The following is a 9,809-nucleotide window of genomic DNA, read 5'->3' as shown; positions in this document are numbered from 1 at the left end:
TTCAAATGGTCGTGAACTTTAATAAGTGTGTAAATAATGTAACTGTAATGTATTAATTATTGTGTAAATAATCTTGTAATTTTCGCAAATGTCTCGCAGTGTCAATATGTAATCGCGGCCTGGCGCTCGTCCGCGTCGCGAGGGGTGGCGCTCTCCCACGCCGGCCGATTTCACATAAACATTTTCAAACAAATTTGTAATATTATCCTAATAAAGTAGTTTCATACATCACTGACCATAAATAATATGATATTTGGAAATAGGCCTAAAACTCACAATTGTTTTGGCAATAGAATAAATACTCTTTGAAGCCACCCTTAATGACTCTATGGATAATGCTTTGGTCATAGAAAAGAGGCTTTGGTGGTTGGTATTTATTGAAGGGAAATAAAAAGGAGGTACTCCTTCTTTGTACTGTGTATTATTTTTACTCTCAAATTTGATATTGTTCTTGAATACATAATAAATTTGTTAATAAGTTAATGATATAAGTCATAAATACAGTTATTTTATGTCTTAGGTTAAGTTCACGTATGGTCTGCTGACGTCATTGTGTTCGTTATTAATATTTTGATGGAAACGAAGAATGCAGCAGACACATGTGATAATGAGATGGAGGGCTGTGAACAGAACAACACAACTCATATTTCTGAATTAACGGTGAAAGATGTTGATGTAGATTTTCTGCCATTGATTTATGATATTATTAGAGGGTAAGGAAAGTATGTAACAGAATATGTTCCTAATCATTTGTGATCATACTGTTTTAGAGAATGCTGTGATTATGTAATACATCTAACATTAGTGTTTTATTTTTTACCCAGTGTTGAGAAGGATCCGCAAGACACGACCCAAAAATCGAGAGACTCTCAAGATACGAGCCAAAAAGTTCTGGAACTTAATAAGAAACTAGATCAAGCTAGAAACCAGGTACATACATTAGAAATTGTCATTAACCTCACATGTATAGAGTTCCAGTTATACATTTACCCACATTCGTTACACATGCATGAAGATCTTGGAGTAATCATTTTAAAATCATTCATAAACTCAACTATTTTTGGAGCTTAAATGATTTATTATTGCTTTTGTCAAAATATTTTCATTAAAAATGACTGATAGTTATATCATTGAATCATTAGAACTGCAAATATTTTAGGACTCTGCTGTATTTGTGAGTGTAGCTGATTGTTTGAGAATTTAATACTGAAAATGGTATTGCTGAGTAGATACTACTAAAGTTGCATAAGGTACAATTTTAAATTCTGTTTGGATTCTAAGAAACTCATTAGTGAAAAGGGCGTGATGATGCACCTAGGCAGCCGCGTAGAGCTAACTTTAGCACAGACGATAAAGTCAAAGTAACTCGTGGGTAAAAAGTCATAATAAGCAAAATATAAATAGGAAGTGCTTAAAATTGCTAGGCCTTATACTAGAATGAAAATTTTAACTGCAATGAAATTGCTTGGACTGGTGCTCTGTGAAGCAAAATGGTGCAATTTTATAAACAATGAGAATAATTATAATTAATATAATAAACATTATTTTAAAAATACTTTATCCAGTTTTTTTTTAATGTTTATTTCTTAAAACTATCGTTTATTGAAACCAATCGATTTCTCTCAGTTTTAAAAAGGTTTTTAGTTCTAAAAATAACTGTCCTCTTCTATTGTCAACTTCACTTTCAGTTGCAGCTAGTGTCTAGAAATGTGGTGTAGTTATGGCCAGTGATTTTTTTAAAATAATTTCAGATGTGTTCAGATAAACATTATTTTAAAAATACTTTATCTATCCAGTATTATTTAAATGTTTATTACTTAAAACTATTATTTATTGAAACCAATCCATTTATCTCAATTTTAAAAAGGTTTTTAGTTCTAAAAATAACTGTCCTCTTCTATTGTCAACCTCACTTGCAGCTAGTGTCTATAAATGTGGTGTGGTTATGGCCAGTGATTTTTTTAAAATAATTTCAGACGTGTTCAGATAAGTGGGAATGGACTTAGTATATGTATAGGTAGGCTTCAGCAAGATAATGACATAAATTGCAGCAATGTTCATGGAAGTGAACGTGTGGCCGACAGATCCGCAGGCTGCCGGGTATAGAGTTCAGCAAGGAGGAGCAGTTGAAGAGGCTGGAGACACTGCGCAAGCAGCTGCAGCTCAAGAAGGACTTGCTGCTCAAGTACCGACACGTGTGTTCCTTTGACATTCCCAAGTGAACACTTTTATACAGGTAGGCTACAATTACCATCCAATATTCAACTATGTACCTTTAGTTTTAAAAATTTTTTAGTTCTGTCGTGGTTTTTATTGGTCAGTTCTGGGCTCTGGTTTCAGTTCTTATAAAGAAAAAATAAATTGGGGTGCTACTCAAAATATATATGGATTTTTTTTTTTTTTGGTTCGTTATGTGGTTATTAAAAACAATTCAATACATAGAAAAGAGGATTGCATGCTTTGCACATTAAGTATTTTTTTTAAGTTAATTACCTGGAAAATGGTAGGCAGGTCCAGCATTTAAACACTAGATTATTTTTTTTTTACAATTAAAATTTAATTTGTTCTTTATAGGAATGCAATAATTTTGCTGGCATGCTTTGTTTGTATTGGTGTTGGCCTTTAACGTACAAACTATCAAAAATCTCAACATTCCAGTTGTCAAAAAACAGTACCACCAATATATGAGAGGAACAGAACTGTTTCTGCTAAAACAATTTTTTTTATACTGTAATTTTTTTTTCTTTGTAACAGCAGAGATCACACATAAAAAATCTATAGCAGCCAGAAGCTATAAATAAATGTCAGTATTTCTACTTAAATATATTTAGCTTTAACAAAGGCAAAAAATTAACCAAAATAAATTATGGCCTAGCAATTATTGAAACTAAAATGGCATCTCTCGGTTCTATATCTCCCCTAATTGTGACAGTTAAACTATAGTCAATGACATACATTGTTTATGCGTTTTTACTTTGCAAGATGTTGGAGACGTTGAAAGAATGTATTTGCTTACCTTTCCCTCAGGACAAACAATATTATGGATCGTGAAGTAAAAGTTAAGAAACATACAAAAATAACTAGAACCAAAGACTTCAAAAGTCGGTTTCGGGTCTCTTATTTTAAGGAAACCGGACCTGAAAATATGGGAACCGCACAGACATAATTATTATCTAAGACATTATTATTTTTGCTTTTGCCAAGGTAATGTGCTGCTTATCATTTGCATTGGAGTTATAACTGTGTAAATATTAATTGTCGGAAGTTTTAATTTAAAGTGTGTTTTGGTAATTACCACGTTCCGTATTTACCTACATATGGGTCTTACATTTTAGGCTTCACGTTTTTTGGTTTATATCTTACACATATTTTCATAGGTACTAAAAATTAACAAACACGAATTTTCAGGACAGTCTGTTTGGGGTTAAGGAGAAATTATTTTATACATTTTAGTCTGTTTTAAAAATGTGGCCTGTTAAATTTTATTTATTCAAATAACTATTTTTTTCATTTTAGTCTTATGTGTGCATTGTCATCCAGTTCTGACTATGTTGAAAGTTTCAAGTCTAGCTCATCAAAAGTTGTTTGAGGGTGATTGCCAAAAAAAAGTTAAGGTTTGACAACACATTTGACAAATTGTACCAAGGTGTAAAAAAAAAATATCTTAACATTCAGCTCTACCCCTTCTTTTGATATCACAATGAAACAGAGATAGTTTAAATGTATTTTATTAGATATTTAGAATTTTTAAAATCGCTGTGTCCACGGAGTGGACCACACAGGTTACGGAGTGGAAACATTTGATAACAATGTGAATCTCAGTAAATGAATACATTATACCTAGATAAAATCAATGAAAACAAAATACTGCCTAAACTAAGCTAATTACATATTGTATGCAGAGAAATCAAAATCAAATTGGTATTGGTTTCTTCGGAAGGAAACTGGTTGGGCTAAAATTTTGCAGATGTCAGAAGCCTCAACATCATAAATGTTTCTGTCTTCTGGAATATAAAATTTTGTCAGGTCAGTTTTCTTAAAAAAATTAACTTGGTAGTCTTTGTAATCTACACTTTTTCCCTCGACAAATGCAACAAAGTGCTTCAAAGTTTTTTCCCCCCGCACACTGTATAATGACAAAATCATTTGGTTGAGGCTCATTAGGGTTTCTTGTCTCGCCATCATGATGTGAACTCTTTTCTCCTTCACTGTCTGTGTAGATGTCAGACACGGACAGACGTTTCTTTTTAATCAATACTATAAGTTAAGGGTGGGGTGAGTGGAGTGGAAAAGTGTTTATTTGCCCTTTAACCTAAAGGTCTTGAGAGCCGATGAAGGTGAAATGACGTGAAAGGACAACAAAACATCCATACCCATGCCCGGATTTAAACCGGGAACCCCTCGCACCCCCGAACCAGTGAGCAACTGGTTGCACCACAGTACCCGTTTAAGGGTGGGGTGAAGTATGTTAGTAGCATGCACAACCATGCAGGATACCAATGTATTTAAATACAGATTTAGTTTGCCTTCCCAATAAATTCAACTGTAAAAAACTCAATGTTTCAAAGGATACATTTCCTTTATGTCTCAGCAAATTTAATCTTTCCAAGATGAAAATGCTTGCAGGTAGCTCCATCAGGAGCACCTTTTCCATGACCACTCTCCAAAAAATGCCATTGAATTACCTTTGCATCAAGTTCCTTCTGCAAATATCCAATGAAATTGAAAAAAAAAAATATTTTTGTATTGGCCAGGAGCTCCATCGGTTACAAAATGACAACAGTTCACAGATTCTACATTTTTTCTCACAAGTTGTATGATAGGTTTGAGATGAGCTACAACTGCAGCTGGATCATGTCTGTTACAATCAGAAAAGGGGCCAATGCACTGAGGTTCCTTCCCATAGCTATATAACACACCAGTATGGATAGAAACTTGAGTTTTTGAGGCTCCAAACAGTGATGCTTAAGGTGCTCTGAAGTATTTGCACTCAAAGTTCTCACTGAAATCCATATGAAACAGCATGTCTCCAGGAAGATTTTCTTTCACACTTTTGATCTGTCTGTATTGGTGATAAATATTTGAAGTATGCTGCATGTATATGGGGATCTTATCATTCACAAGTTCAAATATTTTTTTTTGTTGTAACTATAGTACACTTAATTGTTTTTTGCACAAGTCTTTCTTTTCCTTTAACCAATGCTGGGATTATCTTTGTTACCCATTTCTGATAACTTGTTTCGCCATCAGTGAATGATGTTGCAAGGTTAACTGTTCTCACAGAGCACACACAGCAGGTTCTTTCAAGGTTCTTTCATTTTGCTGGAATCACAACAAAGTTTTTTAAGAAGATTGTCCGGAGAATTCTCCAAGATAAGGCCCTCTGTATGTGCTTTGCCAGTAAGTAGAAAAATGTTTCATGCGTTTTACAGAGACAGGTTTCCCTCTCAGAAACTTTTGGGTACAGTATCCAAAAAGGTTTGTACCTACAAAATGTCTTGTAACTTGATATTTATAAACCTCGTATTTTCTTCCTTGAACAATGTAACTAGGTGCTTTAAGCTTCACATATTTTAAATAAAATTCAATACACTTTGAAAGATTATACAGGGGACAGGCCATGGAGTGGACAATCAAAACGTTTTTCTCATGTGTTTTCAAGTAAATAATATTATTTTAATAAAATAAAGGATTAATGCAATTCCTTACATAATTAACTACTACTGTAGGCAATTTTATCAGGAAATGTTTTTGATTTTGACATCGTAAAATCAGGACATAGTTTCTACCCCTTTTTTTTATATCACCCTTGAAATAATTCAAAAATCAATTGCAAAATTTTTTATCTAACAGACAAACAATAAAGCGAATTAATTAAAATGTAGTAATAAAATAGCAGTCTTCTCCTGTTAATTTTTGTTAGGTAGTTTGGGAATTGGCCCGGGAGGGTGGGTGGGGGAATAGGAGGGAAGGACTTCACTTGTATCGATAGAACTTTGTTGGGACAGTTATATGGTGTGTTTATTGAAAGGTGAAAATGTTACAATTTTAACCGAAAACTATTACAGTAAACTTTTAATTATTGGGGCCCAAATTATCTGGTTTTCAGGTTATCCATGCTTGGATTTAGTTTAGTTATATTCTGAAGCTGTAAAAAAAAATTTGGCATTCTAGGTACTCTTTGTGGTTCATATTTGAGGAAAGGGATTGGATAAATCATTTATAAAAATAGCTCATAGCATTATTGAATTTCTTGTAGATATTGTGTTCTGTTATACTTCATATAGCTGTGTTAATGGAGCTGTTTTCCTTATAGCTGTGCAATGCAATGGTCCTCCGGTACTTGCTGCGTTACTTCGCTAACAGCGAGCATATCATAAGTCGGCTTGCAGAGTCATATCCAATACGACGAGCTGCCCAGCTAACGGTCTACGCATTCACTCGGGGAAAGCGTGTGCTAAGTGCTGAGCGATTGCGAAGTCTTTCGCAACGATTTGCGCATGAACTGGAAGAAGCTAAAAAAGAATTTCAAGATGAAGTAAAGAAAACTCGTAGGAAATGAACATTGAATTTGTACCAGTGTTGTGAGAAATGCTTCAGTTCAAGGATTCAAATGTTTAGTTTTGCATGCAAAAAGTGTTGAGTCTTAACAGGTTTTTTTTTTTTTGCAAAATGGATAAAAAAGGTGTGTCAGTTGTGTTTATTGATGACATATATGCACGATACTCAGATGATTATTCAGTTAAAGATCACAGTAAAAATTCAGTTTTCTCCGTTATAAGACCTTTGTTTTCAGTTCCCGTAAAGGAACTACCACAGCGGTTCTTAATATCGCTGGTTCCTCCATTGACAACACGTTATCGTTATATTTATTCAGACTTGTTGGGTCCAGTAGTCATCTTGGTCATGTTGGCAGCGCTGTTGCACTATGGGCATGCATCCAAGCTGCCGTCTGCTGCGACCAGCATCTCGCCCGGGGAAGCGCTGGCGGGGTACGTGGCGCTGGTCCCCGCACTGTCGTACGTGTTGGTCCGCGCAGGTGCGGCACGGATAACGATGCGGGAACTGCTGTCGTTGCTGGGCTACGGTCTGTCAGGCCACGTCCTTGCACTAGGGGTGTCCCTTGTGTTCTACCACGAGATGAGCAACACCTTCTTCTACTGCTGCCTCACTTTGTTCGGAGGCCTGAGTGCCTTGCGCGTTGCCCTTGTCTTGCTGGCCGTCATCCCCGTTCTCGCTGCCCGTCTCATTGTGTGCAGCGTGGTGGCAACAGTGCAGCTTCTGTCCATCCTCTTTCTACACTTTGCCTACATGCACCGCACTTTTGTTTACGGGGCAGCCAGAGTCCACAAGCACTGACGGGTTGTCTTGGTTATAACTGTTCAACTGCAGTCATCTCTTCCCAGTCTAGAATCCTGACCAAAATGTACTACAAGTATACACGCGTGGAACCTGATTACCGGGAGTAGTCTTATATTTTGTAGGCATGTTGAATATGTCAGAAATATACCAGTTGTTATATTTGGACAAATATGAAAACATTATTTTTCAATTAATCTCTTTTTGTGCATATTTTGTTTGGCAGAACATGTTACCTATTTCTAAATTATGTTTATTATTTATTTTGTGGTTAATGAGTTTTATCTGTTTAAAATAATTTTAAGTAAAAAATACACATTTTTAAAGTAAGATCTCATTGTATTTTTGTTGTAATACATCTAGCTGAAATAAAGTTTGAAATTTTGAATAACTTTCTTCAACACTTATCCAGTGAAGTTATTTGACAACGTATCTTTGATATATACCATTATTTTCAGACCTTTCAAATTGTCACTTTCAACAAGTACAACGTATGTACAAAAACACAACTATTTTATTCATAGTAATTGTAATGTAACAATAAGATGGTGCTAAACATAAAATTTAAATTTTAAACCATGCAATAAATTAAACTTTTTTTTCCACCACTTATAAAGTTAGGTATATTGTTTATATTAGCTTGGAGGGTGGGTGAGGTAATTCCCTGGGCTGTCAAAATAATCATCACTTTGTTGCATGGTTGTCAGATATGAGGGAGAGGGGAGGTCCATGGATCTGGATGGTCGCTGTGCATTATCTTCCCAAAAAGAAAAAACATATAAATACACGTAAGGATAACTTAAGGCTTATTTCTTAATTTGGAGCCAGATATTTTCTACAGGAACTACACAAGTTTCCTTCCCAAAAACCGGGCACTCACATTTGTGTGTGCTGTTTTACAGATTTGCTGACAGTTCTACTATATATTTAACTCTGTTCCTATAAAAATTAAATAAGCCAATAAGGCGGTTGCTACATGTCCGTCTTTTTCTGTATTAATTTTCTCATAAATTACATCACTGAATGTAGTGCAGAATAAGAATCCTCCACATAGTTGATCCTAAATTGCTTGTGTGCTTATTTTTGGTGAAACTTCTTTGGGTGCAATGGGAGTAAAACTTCAAGGCAGAATCTTAATGAAATGTTTTCATGAAACATTTCTGATGTGAAACGGACACAGAATAGGTACTTGTTTCTAATCATTGTGTAAAATGGCATTTCAATATTTTAAGTATTTTCACATTTATTAACATTTTAATGTTTTGGTTAGGTGACATTAAAAATACTATATATTTATGTAGACGAATCTACATTTTGGTCGAATCCGAATCCTTGTTCGAATCCTCAGTGTTTGTCATCGAATCTCGAATCCCAGTCCCACACTAAACTTCACATGTTATTAAAAAAAATCATGTGTATTTATAAAATTGTAAAATAAGTGCATAGTGTATACACCTGATATAAAATAGAGACAAATAACCTCAAAAACCACACACGTAAGTTTGCATCTGTCTAATTCTCTGTTAAATTAATCCTTCCTATGTTTTCAATAAAATACGTTTGTATAACAGACACCATTTAAAAAAAGTTACTTTTTTTCTGCAATGTTATATTATTGAAGGTTGGAAATGATCGAGTAGTTATGCTAATTGACAAAATGCAGCGTAGTTTATCTTATGTTTGTGCTATTTCCGTTACCTTTATAATACAGTTTAGGTATACAATTTTCTAGAGCTGGGCGAACCTCAGTTCTCTGGTTTCGAACCGAACTGAATCGAACCATAGGGAAAAAAAATTTTGAACCGAAACTCATACAGAAATAATTGTTTTGAATTAAAATGAACCGACCACCAACATTTCAGTCTTTAACTGAATGGTGAGAAAGAAAGGTTCTCCAGCCATATGTAAAATTAAAACATTATATAGCTTAGCTTTATTAAAACATTGCAAAACATTTTATAAGTAAAGTTTATGCAATAAATAATGAAGGAAAGAAAACAGTTTAGAGAAAATCATTTTGCATTTAATTTCTTTATATGTATATATATACTTTTAATTCATGAAGAAGTTCCATCTAAATTTCAAAAAGACTATCTTCCTTTTTCAGTGTACTTTAACCTTCATTAAAAAAAAATATAAGATTATAAAGATGACGAACATTCAGCATAAGGCCACATAACATATTTTTGTGGTAGACATAACCTAACATTTTTAAAAAGTAAAACTTTTTAATAGGACATTAAAAAAAAGTCGAATGTGAATAAAGTTACCAATCTACATTACAAAACCCGCTGACTGCAGTTGCTGTTTTCTTGGAAGAATGCTGCTCGTCAGAAGAAACTTTTAGACATTTTTTGGGGTGGTTCTGGGTCATCTGGGTCGTCATTATCTTTTCTCCATTTGGAAAACTTAAACGACGTAAGCCTGCTCATCGCAAATCACCTCAAGAA

General features: G+C 34.3%; 2 protein-coding genes across 3 annotated transcripts; both read left to right on the top strand.

The window, feature by feature from the left end:
- Positions 1–319: 319 nt before the first annotated feature.
- On the top strand, positions 320–7,762 carry LOC134532814 (mediator of RNA polymerase II transcription subunit 9). 2 transcript variants are annotated; one of them, XM_063369699.1, is made up of 5 exons: positions 338–398; positions 521–713; positions 825–930; positions 2,085–2,236; positions 6,317–7,762. In XM_063369699.1, exons 2-4 carry the CDS (start codon positions 574–576, stop codon positions 2,220–2,222), a joined length of 384 nt encoding a protein of 127 aa, XP_063225769.1. In that variant the 5' UTR covers positions 338–398; positions 521–573; the 3' UTR covers positions 2,223–2,236; positions 6,317–7,762. The 2 variants fall into 2 exon arrangements, with proteins under 2 accessions (XP_063225770.1, XP_063225769.1); XM_063369700.1 differs by having other exon boundaries at positions 320–713; positions 6,317–6,532.
- Positions 6,628–7,762, top strand: LOC134532813 (protein YIPF3-like). The gene has a single exon (XM_063369698.1). It carries the CDS (start codon positions 6,628–6,630, stop codon positions 7,357–7,359), a length of 732 nt encoding a protein of 243 aa, XP_063225768.1. The 3' UTR covers positions 7,360–7,762.
- Positions 7,763–9,809: the final 2,047 nt, after the last annotated feature.

This window comes from Bacillus rossius, chromosome 6, assembly GCF_032445375.1.
Source record: "Bacillus rossius redtenbacheri isolate Brsri chromosome 6, Brsri_v3, whole genome shotgun sequence".
In the NCBI taxonomy this organism is placed as follows: Eukaryota; Metazoa; Arthropoda; class Insecta; order Phasmatodea; family Bacillidae; genus Bacillus; species Bacillus rossius.
Note: the sequence above shows the minus strand (reverse complement) of the source record. Positions and strands in the feature narration are given on the sequence as shown.

Excerpts from the sequence above, each read along its gene's own strand:
- LOC134532813 (XM_063369698.1), top strand. The coding sequence starts at position 6,628 with ATGCAAAAAGTGTTGAGTCTTAACAGGTTTTTTTTTTTTTGCAAAATG.
- LOC134532814 (XM_063369699.1), top strand. The coding sequence starts at position 574 with ATGGAAACGAAGAATGCAGCAGACACATGTGATAATGAGATGGAGGGC. Across the intron at positions 714-824 it reads ATTTATGATATTATTAGAGG|TGTTGAGAAGGATCCGCAAG; the intron begins GTAAGGAAAGTA and ends TTTTTTACCCAG. Across the intron at positions 931-2,084 it reads TAGATCAAGCTAGAAACCAG|ATCCGCAGGCTGCCGGGTAT; the intron begins GTACATACATTA and ends TGTGGCCGACAG.